Source organism: Branchiostoma floridae, chromosome 12 (genome assembly GCF_000003815.2).
Source record: "Branchiostoma floridae strain S238N-H82 chromosome 12, Bfl_VNyyK, whole genome shotgun sequence".
Lineage (NCBI taxonomy): Eukaryota > Metazoa > Chordata > Leptocardii > Amphioxiformes > Branchiostomatidae > Branchiostoma > Branchiostoma floridae.
In genome coordinates this window covers 8775600-8799953 of record NC_049990.1, presented here as the reverse complement: position 1 = coordinate 8799953, position 24354 = coordinate 8775600, and the positions used below count along the sequence as shown (strand labels likewise).

General features: G+C 41.7%; 1 protein-coding gene across 1 annotated transcript; it reads left to right on the top strand.

Moving 5' to 3' along the window:
• The first annotated feature begins 3216 nt into the window (after positions 1 to 3216).
• LOC118427626 (DNA-directed RNA polymerase II subunit RPB1-like) lies at positions 3217 to 24354 on the top strand. Its single transcript, XM_035837501.1, has 27 exons — positions 3217 to 3552; positions 5001 to 5270; positions 5752 to 5913; positions 6788 to 6938; positions 7248 to 7378; positions 8082 to 8243; positions 8687 to 8907; positions 9449 to 9581; positions 9877 to 10001; positions 10740 to 10950; positions 11763 to 11972; positions 12432 to 12770; positions 12963 to 13091; positions 13386 to 13608; positions 14128 to 14338; positions 14764 to 14908; positions 15342 to 15447; positions 15704 to 15909; positions 16449 to 16673; positions 17043 to 17289; positions 17790 to 17890; positions 18180 to 18284; positions 18669 to 18851; positions 19350 to 19553; positions 19923 to 20115; positions 21141 to 21257; positions 21620 to 24354. The coding sequence occupies exons 1-27, from the start codon at positions 3460 to 3462 to the stop codon at positions 22975 to 22977; spliced, it is 5961 nt and encodes a 1986-aa protein (XP_035693394.1). The 5' UTR covers positions 3217 to 3459; the 3' UTR covers positions 22978 to 24354.

The following is a 24354-nucleotide window of genomic DNA, read 5'->3' as shown; positions in this document are numbered from 1 at the left end:
GAAAATACTGTACAAGTGAGGATATGTTTGCAGGGTTTTAATTTCATGGTAGTGAAATAATGACGAACATATGAACTGTGTGGCCTTTGATGTGTAAAATTGCCACTGTATTACAAATTGCTGTTACATGCTTTACATGAGTTCTGAGATTATGATGTACATGAAGTTGAGTAGACTCCAGTAGTTACTAAATCGTACATTGGGGTGAAAGATATGTTCTGAATCTATATAGCCGGTATAACCGCCCCTGGGCGTAACACACCATGTTCTTTGTAACACACCATGTTCTTCCTTTTTTTTATGTTGCAAGATGGACAACTTCATATTGTATCAAGTAGCATTTACGAACAGAATAACAATATTGAAAGGAATTTAAAATGAAAGTCATTACATTACAGGCATCCACATGTACATGAGTAGTCATTGTCAACTTTAAATGAAGGATAAAGAGTCATTTTGTGTCAAAGAGAAAGATAAAGGTATATGTTAGTTAGGTCACTCTGTGCCAGTATACATGCTGTAAATACTAGAGCCTTTTGTCACTCGACAAGGAAAAGTTTGCAAGATATACTAGTATATTAAAATTAAATGTACATGTTACAGGTTAGTTAAAGCTTTGTATCACTGTATCCATGCCTGGTGAGAATACAAACTTATCTGATTAGTCTTGAGGTAGTACATTTACTACCATATACATGTACCTTTGTATATGTGTTCAATTTCAGTCATGTTTTGCACTTGTTACATTGTTAAGCTTTGAGAATGGTTTGAAAAGATTATACAACGCAATGTCCCTGTCCAGCAATGCCATTGACTGTGTGCTATCAAGACAAATGTTACATAGATTTACCAGGAAATATATTTCCTCATTTGCAGCCCTAAATTAAATTTGAACTTTTCACATTTAAAAACTTTGAAGCCAGTGTCACCAGTTACAAATGTAAATCTGTTGCCATGGGTCCTGGATTTAAATAAAGATATAAATGCTTAGAGGGGAGAAAATCAATGCGTGTCTGAGGAAAAAGTTTGTATAGCTTTAATACTAATAGAGCAAAGAGCTCTCATCAAGTTGATAAAAGCTCCTTACTTTTGAGTATACAAATTTTCTGGTTGTGAATATGCACAATTTTCTTCCCATCCATCATATTGTTTTACATTAAATTTTCAAACTCAAAGTTTGGCACTGTACTGGTATTGCCCTGGTAGCCATACTGGTTGTCATATACTTGTTTCCAAAGCATTGGGGCAGGGGTGACTTATTACTGACAAAGTTATGTACTACAAGTACAAGTTGTTGTTTGTACACTCTTGACTTGGTATCACACTACTCAATATCCCTCAACAAGTTTATTTTATCTCCCCATCCCACCGACAGATGACTTCAACAGTTCTTTCAATTACTTTGATGAAGGTTAGATGCCCAGGTAATAAGCTTCAGAAGATAACAGCTACTCAAGCAACTGGATGGAATTTGGAAACAGTCAGACGTTTCACACAGCATTCAATGTCTTTTGTCAGTATCCAGTTGCTTGAGAAACTGCTACCTTTTCCTATCAATTTACTGAAACTGTGAGCCATAGTGTGAGGAACAAGTATGATGGCCCACCTCAGTGGACACTGGCATGCAGTGAATTTGATGAAATTTACTGATAGTAATATCATGTTTAACAGTTAAATAATAAGTAATATCTTTGAATTTTATTCACACACACTGTGAATGGTAACAAAGCTGCTGGGGTGTACATGTATATGTTTACTGAATAAAAGTTTATTAAAGATTTATTTGTATCACATATAAGTCCTCTTTCTTGCCTTGGCCTTTGATAAGTGTACACTTAATTTTTTTGGTATTGTTCACTTTTAAGGAATAACTTTCTGTTTTTTGATGAATTACTCAGTGTTAAACCTCTAAGAATCAAGATTAAAGTATATCACTATCTGGTAACGTTAACATTAGAAAAATAGAGTCTGTATGAAAAGGAATTCTTAGACCACATAAAGTTTAAACATACATGTCGTAACAGTATACATTTTGTACTTTCACGTTGTATATACACTATGGGCTGTTAGACAAAAGGTTGGGGTAAACAGGTATGTAGAAATCTCTGACAGCCACTGCCCAATTAGGTATCCAAAGCCATAATTTATTGCTGCCAAGTCTTTTTTTCCTCTCTTCGCAAATTGAAGGGACTCAGCAGCTATAAGTTATCAGAAAAAAGGTAATTGCTTGGTACGAATTGGCCTGGTAAATCACCCCTAGTACATCCCGTTTTTGGTGCTAAAGAAGCTGGGCAATTTATTGTGTAAGATTTTAGAAATCATTATTTTCTTCCTAACATCTGCTTGAAGACTGGGTGGGGGGGGGGTTACATCATGTCTGGTCAACTGAGGGGGGAAGGAAGCAAAATTATTGTGTCGTCCACAGACTGTATGCAACTGGCTATGTGTATCCATCTGTTAAAAAGTCAATTCCCTTACCGCCTTAAAAGGAGAGGCGAAAGGACTGGGCAGAAAGCTGTTAACAGTGTTATCCACATATAACATAGATAACCTGCGCGGTTGGGCGTGAAAGGGATCGTTCAGCTTAACTTATGAGCAAATTAACAACGCTATGAAACATTGGGATTTAAAATGATGCTTCATAAAACTCGGACAACGTTTTTGAGGTACTTCCATGCATTTTATTAGTCAAATAAAGACGGGACAAACGGTACAGTCAAGCGATGCTTTGTTACGATTCGATGCTTCGCCATTTTGAATCTTATGACAATACTCAAAAATGCATCGACTTTCAGACAAATTTTCAGCAAATCCACGACGCTTAGACTAACAAAACAATAACCAATCAAGTCTACGATAAACGCACTTACTTTCTATCGGGTCCTTTTAAACTAATGATCCCGAGATCTGGTAAAAATCCCACCCTTTATTTCGTAACATACAATCCATTTATTCCAAGCAAAATCCCCCACCATCTTGCTGCGCACGTCGTCCTCAGCGAACTGGGCCGATCCCGTCAGCGGCCGACGACTCTCGGGCCTCTCCGGAATTTCCCGAAGCTTCTCCGAGCGTGGTCGTGACCCACTCGTGTCCTCCTCGGAAACGAATCCATGACGCACCCATGACGCTAACCAATGGAATTTAAGCTCCAAACCCGGGAAATCCCTTATTTTCATCTCGGGAAACCCCGTTTGCTAGAAAACTATAAATACCCTGGACAGCGCTGTCTCAGTCAGAAGCGCCTTGCGCGCTGCAGCGAGTAGACCTCTCTGAAAAGCCCCTCCGTACTATAGCAAGTAGTAAATAGATACTTATTGGCTACAAAGTAGCTGGAAAATAGTAAACAAATACTCAACAAGCGTATGGATAGATAGGACTGGGCCTCTTACGTGGAAATTCCCGCCAAGGAAGCCACTTCAATTCTTACCGAGCACCCCTACCTGAGCCCGCGGCGTCACCATGCCTGTTTTCGGGCCGATCCTCAGCGACACCTCGGCGCCTTTGCGCCCGGTGAAAAGAGTGCAGTTCGGCATCCTGAGCCCGGACGAAATTGTACGTGGTGGCGGTGATGCTATAAGTTACATATCCTCTCATATAAGTCGTCATGCATGTATTTTAGTTCGTAGTTTCGACGTAATCAGTTTATTATTTAAAGGAAGTTTCCAACTAAACCTTTGTGACATAATTTTGTAAGAAGAGGGGGGGGGGGGGTATATTTTGTAAAAAGTTAAAAAATAATCGATCGATGATGCAAAATCGATTGTTGGCAAGTAACTTTACCTAGTACCAAATGTAATGGCTATAAAATTGATTCTGTTGTGGAAGTTGAAATAGTATCTTGTTTATATTATAACTTTATGTTATGACTTTTAAACGTATGGTGCACAACCGTCGGTTTTGCAAATATGTTTCAAGACTGGACTGTATATGGGAATAACCAAGGTTGTTGAATGTTTACACAGGAAAGCAGTAATAAAATGCGTGAGATATTCTTCAGTTTTCTGGAAAAAATATCTTCTTAAGTTAAACTGTAATTTCCAACACAAAAGATTTTGTTAAACTTAAAAAGGTCATGTTAGGTAGTTTAAGGTACTTTGTAATTATGTCCAGGAAGGTTGTCTACTTACAAATTTATGTATGCAAAGTTTGCATACATGAATTTGTAAGTAGACAACCTTCCTGGACATATAAACACAGACATAAAGCAAACTACATAAAAGTTCAACGGACTAAAATCATATTAATGCTTTATGATATAAGGTATACCAGCATTACAAAAAGAAATGAATAGACAATGAGATAACGTTAGCTTGTGGTCCAAGAAAATGACATTTCTAATGAAATGATACAATGATTAATGCTTTTAAAATGCTCAACGTACGATACCTGAAGTCAAGATATAAACATTTTGTAAAATGTTTATTTGTATTTCTGTCATAATTGAAGACCACAGTTTACTTTATCACATTGTTCAGGTACAATGTGCGAACATGTGTGATCACGTTGACTGATGATGATGATAAAGTTCAGGTACAAGTGCAGAACTGCACCTGAACCCCTGTACCAGATATTAGATTTCTAAACCTGATAAAATAAGGCATCAAATGATGCTTCTAACATGCTCAACATTCCTCTTCCTTTTATGTAACATGAATAATAACCAGAACAGGTTGTTCTTCATTTTTGCAACATATGGCATTGTAGCAATGAAAGATTATCAGGCATATTAGTCATTTCATTTGTACAATCATGGCATGCAAAATCATCAAAAACATAATGCTGACAAAGAAACATGGGTTTGCAATTAAAAGTAAAAGTCCAAGTCTTACTCTTACTCTTAAGTTGTTTAGCATTGTGATGGAGCTCATTTGCATATATTTTACCACATCTAACTCTGTTTTGTCCAAGTTAGGACATTTCATGCAACAATATCATTTTATTAGACTGTTATCATAATATGTAGCATCTAATGTCAGTGTTGTTGATCGTGTTGCGTTCAGAAAAGGATGTCGGTCACGGAAGGTGGAATCCGATACTCGGAGATGATGGAGGGAGGTCGGCCGAAGCTCTGCGGCCTGATGGACCCGCGTCAGGGCGTGATCGACCGCTCGGCCAGATGCCAGACCTGCGCCGGCAACATGGCGGAATGTCCCGGACACTTTGGACACATTGAACTGGCCAAGCCAGTCTACCACATCGGCTTTCTCACAAAGACTATCAAGATCATGAGATGTGTGTGTTTCTTCTGCTCCAAGCTGTTAGTGAGTCCGGTGGGTAAAAATCATTTGCTCAAGTTTCAGTTTTGTTTTATCGTAAGTGTTACATGTATTAGAATTTAACCCCCCAAAACATAAATTTATTTCTATATTCTGCATAGCACTAATGATAACAGTTTTGCTTTATTGTGTTGTGTGCATTCTGCAAAATTTTTCAGTTAGATTCTGAATCTGTTAGTGTTTTATTCTTTTTAGATGAGTTGATTTTGAATTGTTCTTTTAGATTTTTTTGCAAAGTCCATTTTTTTAAATGGAAAGTTGTGCATAATGCGCAAACATGCACTTATAATGAAAGAATATGATTCAGTTTGAAATAACAGGATTTAAACTGGATAAAAGCATTGTAACTTTTCCTTCAAATTGTGTTGAATGTAATCTATTAAGTTTGGGAGAAAGTAGGAAAAGCAAAATAGAGAGACAATCATTACTTTTCCAAGGAGCTTTGTCAGACGTTCTTTCTTTGTTCCTTCTGCAGGATGATCCAAGGATCAAGGACATTGTGAATAAGTCCAAGGGTCAACCCAAGAAGCGACTCACCCACGTGTACGACCTCTGCAAGGGTAAGATGATCTGTGAGGGAGGTGACGAAGTGGACGCTGACGTCGGTCCTGAGGAGGGGAAGGAAGAAAAGCCCAAGGTATCATAAAGTCATCTAATATCTATGTTTGCAAATTGCTGGATATTTTGTATGGCATTTTGCAATCAGAGGGGAGAGGAGGTCAGTCTGGAGTTTTGTGGTGTTGTAAGTTCATGGTTAAAAAGTGACTTTTTAATCATGAACTTACAACACCACAAGACTTAGTCTGAAGAGCAGAAGTCATACATTTGAAACACATATTTGCAGGGATGACACAGTGAAAATAAAATCACCACAAACATTGCAAGAATCACAGTACCTCACAGAATCCTCATTTCAATCCAGAGGGTGTCATCTTATTGCCATAGCAACAAAAGCTGTTTGCTGTATTGATCTTCACTTGCAATTTGCAGTGAATCATATACTGTAAATGTATTTAAGGTAGCGGGGATTTAATTTCGCGGTAGAGGGAAAAGGGACTTTTCGCGATGGCTTTAAGTTAGCGGTATCACCATGCACTGCAGTCTCTTACTGCCATGTAAAAATGTTCGCGGTGGTTTTAAGTTCATGGTGAAGTGGCCACCGCAGAAACCGCGAACATTGAACCACCGCAAAAGTTTCTGCATTTACAGTATATGGGTAGCTGAATCATATGGGTAATGGAATGCAACATTTTTTTAATGCTTGATTGACAAGGGAAAATGTTCTTGAGCTTATTGATTTGAGCTACATTTCACTAAATATGCTGAGAGGACAAACATGGTTTCACTCTCAGGAACAGTATCATGTGGATATACTGTATGGAAAGTCTATACACTAGACTTTTTTTTGTGAAAGGATTTATTTTAACCAGTGTGCTAATAGTTATAAGTCACAAGATGAGTATCCCTTGGCTCTTTGTTGATTCGTAAACAATTTCATTGATTCCTCTCAGGGTCATGGCGGTTGCGGTCGCTACCAGCCCCAGATTCGCAGGGCAGGACTGGACCTGACTGCAGAATGGAAACATGTAAACGAGGATTCCCAAGAGCGGAAAATCCAGCTCAGTGCCGAGAGAGTTCTGGAAATCTTCAAACGCATCTCTGGTAGGTTTCCTCTTAACTTATTTGTCTTGGCTTGAACTGTACATAATACATACACATAACCGGTATTGTTAATACATGTGTATTCTATTATACTTTCTTTAGAAGAAATAAAGGCAAGATAACATGTTGAATACAATTGTTTGAGGATTTAAAGAAATTAAGGTTACTTTGTCAATATTGGCAGTAGGTACAAGTCCAGACATATCATGGAGCTAAGCTTTTGAACTGGTACCTTCATCTGTATGTGATGTTACATTGATGTACACATCTTTGTCAGGACCTTTCTGATGTTTTAATCTATAAAAACAGACGAGGAGTGTAGCATCATGGGTATGGACCCGAGGTTTGCCCGTCCAGACTGGATGGTTTGCACGGTACTTCCTGTGGCGCCACTGCAAGTCCGACCCTCTGTCGTCATGTTTGGTGCCGCCAGAGGACAGGTATGTTGTACATGTAACGGTAAGGGGGTAAATGTTTGCGGGGATTTAATTTTGCACTAGGAAAGACTTAAAGTGTCCACGTTGTTTTTAAGTTTAAAGAGGTCAGTTGCAAAAATTATGATTATAAAACTACCTGTTTCAGTGCCTTGTAGATATCTTAACTTTTGAAAAAAAAGACTGGGAACTGATTTCATAACTGCTTCAAACCATCATAACATTTTCTGTAAAATTTTGGGTAAGTTTGCAAGAGGCTTTGCACAAATCCTTTTCAATCTCATGCATAGAAACTTCCATATTTTTTTGTTTGTTCAAGTGTAAAACCTCTGCATGTAACACACTTATTGTCGAAAGTAGGAATGTCCCGTTATGTTTGGCCAAAAATGCAAGCCAAAGCCACATTGCACTACAACCAGCAATGCAAAAACAACATACTTCAGTTGAGGATGACATCTTGAACTATCATAGAGTGGATTCTGTTATCACCAAGCACAGTCGGGGCATCTTCGTTGGATAGTTTTAAAGAGCATTTGCGGATAGATGTGCAAAAGTTAGGTGTGACTAGTCGTTCAGTGTAAATACTAATATGGCCAGCTGCTGCTGCGCCGCGTGCCTGCGAAGCTGGTGTGTTTTGCTGAAGGTCGGTTATTTTGGCTATACAGATACGGATACAGACATCTTAACATGTTCTGTATCATTATTACAGGATGATTTGACGCACAAGCTGGCGGACATCGTGAAGATCAACAACCAGCTGAAGAGGAACGAGATGAACGGCGCGGCGGCACACATCATCGCTGAGGACACCAAGATGCTGCAGTTCCACGTCACCACGCTGGTGGACAACGAGGTGCCCGGGATGCCCAGGGTGAGCTCTTATTATGTTTTCCTGAAGGAAAAAACATATTGTTTTTGCTGGTGTGTTCTTTTTCTTTCTTCCTCCTAGCAGAAAGTGTTTATGGAAAAACCTGGGCTGTGCACCAGGCCTGGATACTTGGGCTGGCTATCACGTCAGGCTACTCAGATGCCCCCATTCACAGCCTCCATTCTTTTTTTTCACTCACAATCTGACTTCATTTTTATGGGTTTGAAACTGTACATCTACAATGTTAGCAGTGGTTTTATTTTTATCCTCTCCACCGCAATTTCATGGCACTGCAATTGTATTACAACAGATTTGTTTTAGTCCTGAACTTAAAACACTTCCAGATCATCCAGTGACTATTTGGACGAAATCATTACAATTTGATCGAGTTGTTCTTGTAGGTTACTTGAGCCTGGTTACTTACAAAAGTTGTGTTATATCTACAGGCTGTGCAAAAGTCGGGTCGTCCGCTCAAGTCAGTCAAACAGCGGCTAAAGGGCAAGGAAGGTCGTATCCGTGGTAACCTGATGGGGAAGCGTGTGGACTTCTCCGCCCGCGCTGTGATCACGCCCGACCCAAACCTGCAGATCGACCAGGTGGGCTGTCCTCGGACTGTCGCACAAAACCTGACCTTCCCAGAGATTGTCACACCCTTCAACATTGACAGGTAATTCATACTTAAATGTATTTGATATCTGTAAGTCTCAAAATGTTCTCAAAGGTTTATTTTTGCAAAAACATAAAACACTGCAAAGTGGTGTTTTGATTTACTAACATTATAGACTTGTTTCAACTGTGAAGCTAAAACAGATGTCCTTACCCCTTGTAACACGTCAAGTCCCTGCGATAGTTTATCAACTTAAATAAGCTTACTCAAAGGTAAATCTTAAATAGGATCATGTTTTGGAGTAAAATATAAAGATGTACCTGTTGCCAATGATGATCACATGTTTCTGAAACAACTTGATGTTTCAACATCACACTCTAATTTTTTACTGATGGCAACTTTTGCACTTCAAAACTATCAGGTTAGCTTGTAGAATTGTTGTACAGGTTATTGAAATTTGTGTTAATGTTACCAGTTGGTGTGTGTCTTTGTCTTTGTGTGCATCTGCAGTTATGTGAATATTGAAGAGTGGCAGCATGTAGGGTGTAAGTGGTGTAATAGGATACTTGGAGTATTGAAAGTGTGGTTTTGCTCATGTCAGAATGCAAGAGCTCGTGAGAAGAGGAGCAAACCAGTACCCAGGTGCAAAGTACATCATCAGAGACACGGGACACAGAATCGATCTCCGCTATCACCCCAAACCCAGCGACCTTCATCTGCAGTGTGGGTACAAGGTAAGGAAAAGACATAGCTTAAGTCTTAGAATATCATACCACCATAAGCCTAGGACAAAATGTTTTCGGCTTCCCAACAAATCCTAGCCAAAACCTGCTGACCCTAGCCTTTTGGTGGGCTAATATCTGGCAAGGAATATGAAATATTTCTTAGGCCATGGAAGGCCGTGGAAGGCCGTCTAAAACACCAGGAAGATTGTAGGCATACCTCCACCTGTGAGACAATGCTTATTGCATTTTAAAGGTAATGAAAAAGAGGTGAAATATTATAATGATTGGTTCTTGTTTGCTGTAGGTGGAGCGACACATCCGTGATGACGACATCGTGATCTTCAACCGCCAGCCCACGCTACATAAAATGTCCATGATGGGTCACAGGGTCAAGATCCTTCCGTGGTCAACCTTCCGTCTGAACCTCAGGTAACACATCTCAGGTTTGGGTCCCAAGGTTAGGGGTTTGATTCCCATTCTTTAAAGTTAAGCCATAGTGGTATCTTTGGGGTTAACGTCAAAGGAATGACTACATACAATGTTATGCCATTTCCTAGTTTTGCAATTCTGATTTAAAATCAACTATTTCCTCACTACTGTGCACAACGGTTCCCAAAATAAAATAAATCTGCAGTAAGTTAAGAAGCATGGAGATTTTGAAAGACCTGTTTGTAGGTCAGTATTCATTTAAGTTACTGTAAATCTTAAATGCTCATGGTGGTTTTGTTTTTGCCCTGATTGCTTATCCATGACACTGCAAATATGCATTTCCAATGTGTTACTGCTGTGCAGTAGAATTATTTCAACCGAGGAATGAGTCCTTCCAAAAACAAATGAATTTACAGAAAATATTTGTGTTACTTTTGGCATTTGGGTCATTTTGGCATAATGGTTGGGGGGTTTGACCCAGAATACAAGGGTCATTGGTCCGAATCCCCTGAAAGGAAATGCCACTGATATTGTACCCTTGTGAAAAGCATGTTAACATAACTTTCCTCACTCCACCCAAATGTCTTAAGTTGAGGAGGTAAAAGGCAGTAGAAGGAGAGGGATGGGCTCCGCCCTCCTATATACTATTCCCTAGACGCATTGGATAGCAACCCACTCTCCTTACAGCCTCAAAAAGACTATGATGCCTAACTTTAACCTGTAACCTTGCCATTACAGCGTAACGACACCCTACAACGCTGACTTTGACGGAGACGAGATGAACATGCACGTGCCCCAGTCCGTGGAGACGCGGGCAGAGATCATGGAGCTGGCCATGGTCCCGCGTATGATCATCACTCCGCAGTCGAACCGCCCCGTCATGGGTATTGTACAGGACACACTCACGGCCGTGAGGAAGTTCACAAAAAGGGATGTCTTCATCGACAGGGTTAGTACTGCCGTTTGTCCAACATACAATTTCTAGGGCACCTTTCTTTCTTTTTTTATTGACGATGAGACAAGTCATTACAAGGGTCTGCCTAGGCAGCTTTGGGCCCGTAGCGGCAGAACCTACATAGATGCGGACGAACATACAAAGAATTCATATCAAGAAACAATACAATACAATATAATGCAATAAAATTATCAATAACTATAAAGTGTCATGCAACTATACAGATATGGAAGGAATTGATCTATACCATATAGCAATAGCTTACCTAAAAGATTGGAGTAGGTTGTAGTACCTTGTTGAAACTGTGCACTTTACAACATGTTAAGTCCCTCTCACACATTCAGGACCTTGCCATGACTTTGTTCCTGACAATTCCCCAACAACATGAAATGCTAACCCTTCTAATTTCTATCAAAGCTCCAGTTTAGTTTGGTTTGGTTTATTTAGAACTCTGCTTTGCTCCTCTGACTCAAGCAGCTGATAACTTTTCTCACTTTACTTCTTCACTTTCAATTATTTCAATATTTGGCTCAAAGATTTGCCAGGAGTTTTCGAATCGGCAAGTGGCATAATAATACAAACAAACAAGAACTTATCACTAAACTTACCAGTCTTTCAATGCTTCATACCCCACACAAACATGTTTCTGTCTCCCCCAGAATGACATGATGAACCTCCTGATGTGGTTACCCACGTGGGTCGATAAGACTAACATGTTTCTGTCTCCCTCCAGAATGACATGATGAACCTGCTGATGTGGTTACCCACGTGGGTCGATAAGACTAACATGTTTCTGTCTCCCCCAGAATGACATGATGAACCTGCTGATGTGGTTACCCACGTGGGACGGTAAGATGCCCCAGCCTGCCATCCTCAAACCCAAGCCCCTGTGGACGGGCAAGCAGCTCTTCTCTCTCATTATCCCCGGGCACGTCAACTGCATCCGTATGCACAGTACGCATCCGGACGAGGAGGATAGCGGCCCATACAAGTGGATATCACCTGGAGATACCAAGGTAGGAGGATACGCAAGAGATATGTCAATCAAGCTTATTGACAGACATTGAAGTATGAAAGCTGTTTATTGTTGCCAGTGATGATCACATGTGTCTGAAACACGTTGATGTTTCAACATTACACTCTAATTTTTTACTGATGGCAACTTCTACAGGTCCAGAGATTTTATACTGTGCAATGCTTTTTAAGTTTCTGTGAATTTCTTATTCATTATCTGATTCATAAGGCAACAGACATGCATATAGTGGGAAATTGAAGATAGAAAACGAGATTAGATTCTGGGATCTTTGACCTAACTGCCTGTCAATATAACCAATGTACCAAGCATATGAAATACAGCCAAACTACTAACAGTAACAAGCAAGCAAACAAACAGAGCCAAATAAAAGCCTCCATACACATAGGTAAATGTCATGTATGCCTTGTAAAAAAAACTAATCTGTTTGCCATCCCTGTAGGTGATAGTAGAAAACGGAGAGCTGATCTCCGGCATCCTGTGCAAGAAGTCGCTGGGTCCGTCCGGCGGCTCATTGGTCCACATCGTGGCCTTGGAGATGGGTCATGAGACCTCGAAACTCTTCTACGGATACATCCAGACTGTGGTCAACAACTGGCTACTGCTGGAGGGTCACACCATCGGTATCGGGGACTGTATCGCCGACACTCAGACCTACCAGGACATTCAGAACACCATCAAGAAGGCCAAGCTTGATGTGATAGAGGTCATTGAGAAGGCCCATAACGACGAGTTGGAGCCGACGCCCGGTAACACCCTGCGACAAACATTTGAGAATCAGGTTAGGGACATTTGTTACATCGACCTTGCGAAGAAATTTTGAAAATGTAACTTGCGAGGTAAAAAGTTGGTTTTCGAGGTTACCCACATGTAATGGTGTGATGGCCCAATATGTTAAAATGCACTTATTGCATACTGTAGAAACCTGAGTATCAATGTTAGGGCAGAAATGAACCGTGTATTTTTGTCACAGGTGAATCGAATCCTGAACGACGCTCGTGACAAGACCGGAGGCAGTGCCCAGAAGAGCTTGTCCGAGTTTAACAACTTCAAGTCCATGGTGGTGGCTGGCTCCAAAGGTTCCAAAATCAACATCTCGCAGGTAAAGCACCTCATTACTTTAACAACTATTAAATATTTATCGAAGCCCAGATAGGCATTTATGAAACAGTTATCAGTAGAAGAGCTATTAAGATGGGCTATATCTTTTTTCCTTAAGTTGTAATGAGGATTTCAGTTAAATAAATCACTTGTTTTGTGTTGTTGGTTCAGTTCTGGTTCATGTAAGATAATTAAAAAAAAAGTTCCTAAATTCCTTGATAAGAAATGAAAAAGTAGAGGTGGCTGGATCAAAGTGTAGTCGAAATTCTTGCCAATCATTTGTGTTTTGTGGCAGGTTATCGCCTGTGTGGGACAACAGAACGTGGAGGGAAAGCGTATCCCCTTCGGCTTCCGCCATCGGACACTGCCCCACTTCATCAAGGACGACTACGGTCCTGAGTCGCGTGGGTTCGTGGAGAACTCGTATCTGGCCGGCCTGACGCCGTCAGAGTTTTTCTTCCACGCTATGGGAGGTCGTGAGGGACTGATTGACACAGCTGTAAAGACATCAGAAACTGGTGAGTGGCCAGTTTGAGTTAGGCCATGCAGATTTGATACATTTAGAACATTCTCTGGGCACCCCAAAACTGATGTGAGCATGCAAAAAAATAGTTGGGAAGAAAGGAGTTACCCTTGTTATGAAATCATAAGTGGTCAGTCTAATCACACAGTACAATGTATATTCATGGTATAGCAGAGGATAATTTCCCTATCTCTGTCCTACTGTAAGTGAAGAAGTCACTTGTACTAGTTGTAGTTCATGTTTGTTCAAACAGGGGGTTCGTGAGTGTGGAAAGATAAGTTAGGCCATTCTATGATTTTGTTTTATGGACCTCCTCTGGACACCCATAACTGAAGCGAGCATGCAAAATTATAGTTTTGTAGAAAAGAGTATTGTCACACTAAACCCACAGAACATGGCATATCGGTAGCTAAGGATAAATTCTCTATCTCTGTCCTAAGTGAAGAAGTCACTTGCAGTTCACATTTGTTCAGACAGAGGGTGCGTATTTACTGATCATTCCCATGTCACACAGGTTACATTCAGCGACGTCTGATCAAGGCTATGGAGAGCGTGATGATCGCGTACGACGGTACGGTCCGGAATTCCAACCGCCATCTGGTACAGTTGCGGTACGGAGAGGACGGTCTCGACGCCGTTTCTATCGAGTTCCAAAACTTGGCCACGCTCAAGCCATCCAACAGGTCCTTCGAGAAGAAGTTCAAACTGGACTACCAGAATGAAAGGTATGTACTACTATGTATGTTAATAATAATAATACCATGAGAAGAAATTTTCTTAACGGTTTTCTTGAGTTTCAGTTGTCTTTTGTTTTATTTATTAATTTGTTTGGCTGGCATTACAGGCAGCCAAGGTTGCCCAACTAGCTGTGGCTAAAGGGTTGGCCTGGCCTTGGAAGAGAAATACAAAAGACATTGAGTAACATATCAAGTACAATAATACATAGAATTTACAATTTATATACATACTGTTATTAACAGTTTAGCCAGACATTTTGTGGCATCGTACTGTCTTTTGAATCACTAAGTTTCTTTTCTCATTCAGTGACCAGTCCCCTATGTTTTGAAAACATTTTTAGGGTTTTCTTGAGCTGCAGTTCTCTTCTGAATCAATAGGTGTCTCTTCTTAACCAACTCCATGTGTTTTGTAGGTACCTACGAAGAATTCTACAGGAGGACATCGTCCGTGAGATCACCAGCGACGCCCGGCTACAGACGGAGATCGAGGCCGAGTTCGAACAGCTGCGAGTTGACAGAGACGTGCTGCGATCTGTCAATCAAACCGGCGATGCCAAGGTAGATATTAGGTCATAGCAAGGCAGTGTTCTCACCAGGATGGTAAACGATGCAGGTGTGACCATTGTCAGGGTCTGGGGGGAGTCATCCTCCTGAAATTTTTAATCTTTAACCCCCTGAAACACTATTTCCTGCATTTTGAGAGCCAAATATAGAGAAATATGGCCAACTTTATTTTATCTTTGTTACAAACTACAGAATACTCCCCTTTGTTGGTTAAGACACAGCATAGGGGCCCATATTACAGCATAGGGACTCCCTATGCTGAAAAGGCCTTGCAAGAACACTGCAAAGTTGTGCTTCAAAAATCAGCTTGGTTATTTATGTCGCATTTCTTAAAGGGGGTTAGTTAGATCCCACTTGCACCAGTATTTTGTGCTTGTAATTGCCAGGCTAGTGCACTATTTTTTAGATGGTTGCTTGCATTTGACAGGTGGCCCTGCCTTGTAACTTGGCCCGAATCATATGGAACGCCCAGAAGATCTTCCATGTTAACACCCGAGCACCGACCGACCTTCACCCAATCAAGGTCGTTGAGGGTAAGTTTCTAGATTGCATTTTCTCTCCAAGCTTTCTTTCCTGTATGGAACTGTGGTCTTTCTGAGACTTTCTTGTTTCTCTATCTGTTTAGGTCATTCAGGTCATTCATTTTGCTAAGGGAATGCATTTCAGGTTTGTTATTGTAGGACAGAAGGTGTAGTAAGAATGCCAGGAATCAAACACATGACCTGTAAGTCTCATGTCCACTAGCTTTGCCACTTGGCACCATATTAATGTTATTTCTATGTCCATCAGGCGTTCGAGACTTGAGTAGGAAGCTGGTGATTGTGAAGGGCGATGACCCCATCAGCATACAGGCGCAGGCGAACGCCACCATCCTGTTCAACACCCTCCTCCGGTCCACACTCTGTACGCGCCGCGTGCTGGAGGAGTTCCGACTCTCCACCGAGGCGTTTGATTGGTTGTTGGGAGAAATCGAGTCCCGGTTCAACCAGGCCATTGTGAGTATCAGTTTCAAAAGGAACATAAGGAATAACTTCTTCCGTGTGCCTTACACTCTTCATTTATCAAGATTACTGTCAATCACAGTTGTCTCCAGGATCTGTCCCTCTGTACTGGGACAGAAATTTGCTTATTGTGAGGGGAAAATATCCCACGCTGTCCATCTAAGATATCTGAACTTCATGACAAGAAACTGATGACAGTGTATGACATTGTTTGTGGGCATGAAATGATGTACGTATTGAACAACAAATGTTACCAACATGGACTCCCAAACGATGAGTGGGATGGAAAAAATGTAAAGCTGGGGACAGCCCTACTGTAAATCTTCAAACTTTTAACAGTGTTTATATTCTTGCAGTGACCTCTCCACTGTAAATTCATGAGAACACACATAGTTCTTCTTTGCATGACTACTGTACTACAAAAGTGCTTCAAATGCAACTTTGACACACGGCTATAAGTGCCTTTTTTCTTCTAGTTCTACTGCAAAATTTATCTCAGTAAAAGTAAAATACTTTTATTCCACTGTGCTCAGGTCCAGCCAGGTGAGATGGTTGGCGCGCTGGCTGCCCAGTCCCTGGGAGAGCCCGCCACACAGATGACGCTAAACACCTTCCATTACGCCGGCGTGTCCGCCAAAAACGTCACGCTGGGTGTGCCTCGTCTCAAGGAAATCATCAACGTGTCCAAGAAGCCCAAGACGCCGTCGCTGACCGTGTTCTTGCTTGGACAGCCAGCAAATGATGCCGAGAAGGCAAAGGTATGGTATACAAAGCATTTGACTTGGTAGGTAGTATGCAGTCTGTGTTGCACCATCTCTCAATGTCAGGGCCTCAGATTGAGCCTAGATCTAACTTGAGGGAACCATTCCCACGCTTTTAGCTAGGATTTTATTATAGGGTGTCCAAATTTCTTGGTGAGTCGTGGTAAGTGATAAGATGCCACCACATTGCAGAGTTTTTGAGAATGTTATTAAGTTAAAATGGTGGATTCTAAGGTATCCTGAGGAGAAAAATTACCGTCATAGGTCACAGTAGAAGACCAATAGAAGCTCAGAATGCTTTATCACTTTTTTTAACCATTTGATAAACATGTTTCCAAAGAAAGTTGTCTTCTGTTTTTATTCTAGGATATCCTCTGCAGACTTGAGCACACAACTCTAAGGAAGGTCACGGCGAACACCGCCATCTACTACGACCCCGACCCACAAAACACAGTCATTGAGGAAGATCAGGAGTTCGTGAACGTGTACTACGAGATGCCGGACTTCGACCCTCACCGGATCTCCCCCTGGCTGCTGCGTATCGAGCTGGACCGCAAACGCATGACGGACAAGAAGCTCACCATGGAGTCAATTGCTGAGAAGATCAATGCAGGTACTGTAAAATTTGAAATGTTAGTGGCTGTTTATTTTTGTGGGCACCTTTCAGTTGTGTATTTACTTTCTGTTGAGTAGTAATACCGATGTATTGCTACTGTACTAAAGGATTGTTCCAGGTGCGTGAATTAAAAGTATCTCTCCCCTAAAACCATGAAATTAAATGCATGCAAGGTAAATAAATTTACAGTAAGCTGAAGCTAGAAATAGTCTAGGTCCATCACCATTTAAATTCATATGCTTTATTGTAAACTGCAGATTACTTACAAGAAAGCCACTTAAGTTATATAAATTATGGATTTATAAATATAGATATGAAGATGTTAAATGTTGCCAATGATGATCACATATTCTGATACAACTTGATGTATCAACATCACACTCTAATTTTTTACTGATGGCAGCTTTCACATTTGAAAAGAACATTACCATCTGGCTCACACAACTGTAGTGTAGAAAGAAGCTACAAGTTTACAACTTAATGCCATATTCTTGCAGGGTTCGGAGACGACTTGAATTGCATCTTCAACGATGACAACGCTGAGAAGTTGGTGCTTCGAATCCGTATCATGAACAATGATGACAGCAAAATGATGGACGTAAGTGGAGGGTTTTTATTTTCAATCACTAAAAAGTTAGAAATCTACATCATTGTATAAAAGTGTTTAGCTTTGTTGGTCTTAGGATACATGATATGTAATGAAGTTGGTAACACTTGGAATTTGCGTGTTGTTGTGTATGTTTGTTTATATGTGTGTGTGTGTTTCCACAATTTTTATTCCCATTTACACAAAGTAACGCTACCTGTGGGACTGGAATAATTGCAAAAAAGTATGGATAAGGGGGTGAAGTCTGCCATCTCTGATTACCCTGTTTCCCCTGCTGTAGGAGGAGGAGATGGTGGATAAGATGGATGACGATGTATTCCTGCGCTGTATCGAGGCCAACATGCTGACAGACATGACACTACAGGGCATTGAACAGATCGCTAAGGTATGCACAACAGGCTAGCTTTATATTCATCTTTCAATCAACAAAGGCTGCTATCAACCTTATGTTTGCAAAAATAATGAATATTCATGGTTGGTTTATTTGTTTGGTTTGGGATTGTTATTGGTATATAGCTAATCTTGGCCTATCTTGTACAACTACATTTATTAGTAGCTCAGCATATGGAAGTGAAAAATGTAAAAAGTAGAATGTCAATGACGTGAGAAGCTGACATTCTTTTCTATCTTTCTTGATAGATACACAGAAAGAAGAATTCTTTTTGACTTATGGCACAAATTACATGTAGCTTCCTAGGATCTAATGAATTGGTAAAAAGTATGTTATTTCTTTTCTGACTGTGAACTCTCCCCCTTTTGTCTTCCCCAGGTGTATATGCATCTGCCGCAGCAGGACACCAAGAAGCGAATCATCATCACAGATGAGGGGGAGTACAAGGCTCTGCAGGAGTGGATCCTGGAGACCGACGGAGTCAACCTCATGAAGGTTCTCTCGGAAAAGAACGTGGACCCTGTCCGAACCACGTCTAACGACATTGTAGAGATCTTCCAGGTAAATGGTTTTACCTAATAAGCCGCTTTCTGGTTCTGAATGCAGAGCAACGCACAACTCTGCACATGGCTTTAAAATGGTCTCACTGTCCTTTGGGCGGGGACCGTAAAGCTGGCAGCCCTGAGTAAGAGGGAAATGTAGGTGTTAGTCTCAAAAGTCAAAACTCTGCACATAAAAATACCAAACACATTTATTGAGAAGAGTAGTACTTGGCTGAAAACACAATGCTGCATTTTGCTACAAGCTAACAAAAGAGGTTCATGCTTCATACTCAGTCTGAGGAAGCATGCTTTACCTTTTAAGACCACACACATACAGGAGTCAAGATCAATCCTATTGCCCAGGTGCATTCTGACTTGCCAATCCTCGTATGAATAGGATCTATGATGTTTTTTAATGTCTGACACATTAAAGATGAGCCCTAAATGTGAATTCCAGTTTTCCAGACAGATTTGTAGCAGAAGCATTACAAAATACTAAATTCCATGTTTTTATTAGATCCTTGGTATTGAAGCTGTGCGGAAGGCGATTGAGAAGGAAATGAACCACGTTATCTCCTTCGACGGTTCCTACGTGAACTACCGCCATCTCGCGCTGCTGTGCGACATCATGACACAGAAGGGCCATCTGATGGCCATCACGCGCCATGGCATCAACCGTCAGGAGGTCGGACCACTCATGAAGTGTTCCTTTGAAGAAACGGTAAGAATTTTGTTGCTTTCATTCTCTTTTTGTGGCCTTTAGATATAGCAGATAAGTATGATTGGCAAACTGTAGTGGAAGATAAGATATTTGACTAACTTAAGTAGATGTCAGGGCTGAATTGAGTAGATGTCAGTTGTTGAATATGTCATTTCAGGCTTATAAAAATATTTCTTCAATTTCATGTGATAAAGTGACATCTTTTAGACAGAAAGGGTGAATTTCTTTTTTTTGTTTCCAACAATCAAATTTCTGTCCTGGGAGGATGGGACGGTTCCTGGAGACAGCCCTAGTACTTAATGTAAAGTAGAATGCTGAGGATGATGAAAATATGGTAGCTAAAAGTTGCTATATTTCTGGCCACCCCAGGTTGACATCCTGATGGAGTCAGCCTCCCACAGTGAGACAGACTTCATGTGGGGGGTTTCGGAGAACATCATGCTGGGACAGCTGGCGCGCATCGGTACCGGCTCCTTCGACCTGATGCTGGACGCCGAGAAGTGTAAATACGGGATGGAGATCCCCACCAACCTGGTGGGAGGGGGGCTCATGGCTGGGCCAGGTTGGTCACTTTTTATGCTGTTGTTACCTTCCTGAAGCCAAGTAGTATGGAGGTATTGTTTTCAGTGTAACTGCCTCATTGTTTGCTTTTGTGCAGTAGAATGGCAAGTTTGTCACTTTTCATGTTGTTACCTTTGTGTAACCTCTGTATGGAGGTGTTGTTCTCAGCGTGTCTGTATCTTTTTTTGTAGTAGAGTGGCAGGTTTGTCACTGTTCATGTTGTTACCTCTGTGAAGCCTCTGTACAGAGGTAATGTTTTCAGCATCTGTTTCTATGTTTGCCTGTGTTCATGTAGTTATTTGAATGCAGTAGAGTAGCTGATTTTCATTTGTCAGGCACTTGGGGGACACTGTCTCATGAAAAGTCTAATTGAAAATCTTATTTCCTGTGTTTAATTTATAGCTATATGCTTGTCTGTTGACTTATAAGAGCCAGGGGGAAAACAGCATTAGACAGAATTGGCAAGAAATGCACTATGATTTTAGTAAAACAAGAAATTTACAAAAAAAAAAAAAAATAAAGTATTTCACAGATACAAGATCATTTTTTTATTGGAAATCTATTAATAGTTTGGTACATAAAGGGCTAACAAATTTCTTTAAGACTACAAAAAAGCAGAAAGCTGAGAACAATTGACTTGACCATAGTGGATGTACTTCAATAGTTAGATGGAAAGTAAAGATCATTGATTTGGACTCATCCTTTTGTCTGAAGACCATATTGTGGATGAAACTTTTCCCTGGATGTTACAACAAATCAGAGTTTTGATCCATCATAAGCCAGGCTATCAATAATTTAGCGCCTTATGAATCTTGTAGAACCATCCAAATAAATGAATTGTGCATATTTGTGTTTGATGATGTAATTGAGCTTATATGCTGGTCATTGTATCATTGTCAGTGTTACAGTTTTCATGTAAATGGAGGATGTTGTACTAGTTGACCTTCAACACGTTGCTGTAGTTCTGTATGGGATGTGCAGGTAGCGTTGGCAGGAGAGATGACAATCTGTACACATTTGTTACAGGGCCGGGGATGTTCTTCGGAAACGCTGGATCTCCCACAGCATCGATGTCGCCGCAGATGACACCATGGCAACAAGTGGGCACACCTGCCTACGGTGGAGCGTGGTCACCAGGACTTGGTAAGTGATTGCTACGGGTGAATGGTGGAATTGTGTTAACTTTGTCACATTCCCTTTAGATTTGCTCAGTGTGTATCTCCATCAAAATTTTCGGCACTTCTTATTAGTCAGTTATGACAAGTAAAGGTAGCGTAACATGAGGGAAGAATGTACTTGAAAATTGACAATTTCATGCCAATCTTAACTGTTCGCCTGTTAAGTTAGAGTTAGAATTGCAGAAGATCTAGAATTACAGGTAAAATTGCATGGCCATACATTTCTCTGCATGGCTTCATCATGGTGCATTCTAAATCAGAAAATTGCATTCCAACCTGTACATTAATGGCTTTTCTCACCTGATTGTTTTTACCTCACCCAAACAGGAAGCGGTATGACCCCAGGAGCTGCAGGATTCTCGCCCTCTGCTGCATCAGACGCCAGCGGGATGAGTCCAGCGGGCTACAGCCCCGCCTGGTCCCCCACCCCTGGCTCCCCGGGGTCCCCTGGCCCTGCCAGCCCCTACATCCCCTCCCCAGGGGGACCCATGTCTCCCAGCTACTCTCCGGCCTCCCCAGCCTACATGCCTCGCAGCCCAGGCGGGATGACCCCGCAGAGTCCCGGCTATTCCCCGACCTCACCATCGTATTCGCCAACATCGCCAAGCTACTCCCCAGCAAGTCCGAACTACAGCCCAACATCGCCGAGTTATTCACCGACGTCACCAAGTTACAGTCCAACCAGTCCCAGCTATTCTCCGACTTCACCAAGTTACTCGCCAACGAGTCCCAGTTACTCTCCGACATCGCCAAGCTACTCCCCTACATCACCGTCGTATTCTCCCACATCGCCTTCGTACAGTCCAACCTCTCCTTCATACAGTCCGACATCCCCCTCGTATAGTCCCACGTCACCCTCCTATTCCCCCACCTCCCCATCATACAGCCCTACCAGCCCCTCATACAGCCCTACCAGTCCATCCTACAGCCCCACTAGCCCTTCGTACTCACCCACGTCTCCCAACTACACACCCACGTCACCCAAGTACTCACCCACCTCTCCCAGCTACTCCCCCACCAGCCCATCCTACTCGCCCGCCTCACCCAGCTACAGTCCCACCAGTCCCAGCTACTCACCCAGCTCGCCCAACTACTCGCCCCAATCACCCAGCTACTCACCCAGCTCACCCAGCTACTCCCCATCCAGCCCCAAGTACTCTCCAACCTCACCCAGCTACAGCCCCACCTCACCCCAGTACACTCCCACGTCACCCAAGTACAGTCCCACCTCACCCAAGTACAGTCCCTCCTCACCCAAGTACACCCCGACATCACCCAAGTACAGTCCTTCCTCCCCCAAATACAGCCCCTCCTCTCCCAAATACTCACCCACGTCCCCTACCTACTCCCCATCCAGTGCCAAGTACTCCCCTGCCTCGCCTAGCTACTCCCCCTCAACTCCAAAATACACACCCACCTCCCCCAAATACAGCCCTGCCAGCCCCACCTACACACCCACATCCCCCAAATACAGCCCCACCTCACCCAGCTACACTCCGGATACTCCAAAATACAGCCCCACCTCGCCCAAGTACAGCCCCACGTCACCCACCTACTCACCCACGAGCCCCAAGGGTTCCACATACTCCCCAACAACCCCGGGTTACTCTCCTGCGTCTCCCACGTACAGTCCCGAGAGCCCAGAGAGTCGGGCCACACAAGAGGAAGAGGAAGACGAATCGTAAATGTCTGAATCAGCCAGATGTCACAGACACAAGGACAGATGCGTGCAAGACCAGAGGAGACTGACTGAGTAAGATCAATGATTGTGCCATGATTGTGAAGTGGTCTTAGAGTGAAAGCAAGAAGATCAGGAAAAGATAGTAGGTTTGATGCATCATTCTAGTACTGATGCTTTTTCGGTAATATACCTACTGTAAATGTTAAGAAAACAGCAGCTGTTTGAGCATGTCAGCCATCAGAAGACAGCAATTTTAAACTGCTGCAAAGAGTCCTGATGGCTTGCCTCAAATGCGGCTTGCTAAGTTAAGGGTGCTTTGTACCAAGACCAAAGTGTGTTAGATTCCCTAGTTTTGAAAGAAAGATTCAGTTCAGGTTTTGCAGGGAGTCAGTGGCATTTCTGAGACTGTTTTGAAGATGCACAGATTTAGCAAGATATGGCATCCTTTTATGAGAACCATACCAAAGGCAAAGAGAGAATTTTTGAGGTCTTGTGGACAGTTTGTCAAGAGTCCCAGAACCATAGGCTTTTAGCCGTGGTTGAATTGTACATAAATCCTTGTAGAAAATATCATGTTTCTACTGGAACATGTACCCACTAGTATCAAATTGAAAAAAAATATTGATAATGTAGCAAAAGAACACTTTTGGTGGTAAGACTATTCACAAGATGGTGCCAGATTCAAATACTATTTCCTTTGTACTTGGTGACAAAAATGTGCTGTTCTCAGTAACGTAAGGTGCTACACTCAACATTGTCATGAAACTCACATCCATCTTCAAATATTGCTGAAGATCATTGTGAAATCATACTGAAGATCATTGTGAAAGGATTTTGTTATGTTCACTTGATGTCTAACTAAAAGTACAGTAGACAAAAGGATAACTGAGGGATGTGCACTATGCTATGGTTCATTACTTTTTGAAACAGACTTCTCCAGAACTTGATACAGAGGGTAGGTAGCCAGTGCACAAGGTACATTTGTAGTAGCATGTGCCTGCTGTATAGAATGTGCACCAGCTACTGTCAAACTTTCCATAACATTGCTAGATGTTGCATTTGAAACACTCTCATATCGACAAGATATTTTACCTTGCGGTTTGTTACGTTGGTGTTGAAGTTTGTGCTGGAAGCTAGGTACGCTACCCTGTGTACTAACCAACACATCTATCCATGTACATAGAGTATAGAGTTACACATAGTGGCACAGGCACTGACATAATCATGGTATGCCCAAGGTGATTGTAAGAAATGAAAATGTAACTTACTTTGAATGCCTGTGCAATTGTGAAGGTACAAACATTTATGTTAATTTCGAAGTGGTTTCTTTATCGGTTATTGTTCAATAGGTTATGGAAGGAATAAAGTGTACATAAACTTG

What these genes read in the sequence shown, in the direction of transcription:
- LOC118427626 (XM_035837501.1), top strand. Translation starts at nt 3,460, where the DNA reads ATGCCTGTTTTCGGGCCGATCCTCAGCGACACCTCGGCGCCTTTGCGC. An exon ending in GGAAGGAAGAAAAGCCCAAG is followed by an intron (nt 5,914 to 6,787) that starts GTATCATAAAGT and finishes GATTCCTCTCAG; the next exon opens with GGTCATGGCGGTTGCGGTCG. An exon ending in ACCTTCCGTCTGAACCTCAG is followed by an intron (nt 10,002 to 10,739) that starts GTAACACATCTC and finishes TTGCCATTACAG; the next exon opens with CGTAACGACACCCTACAACG.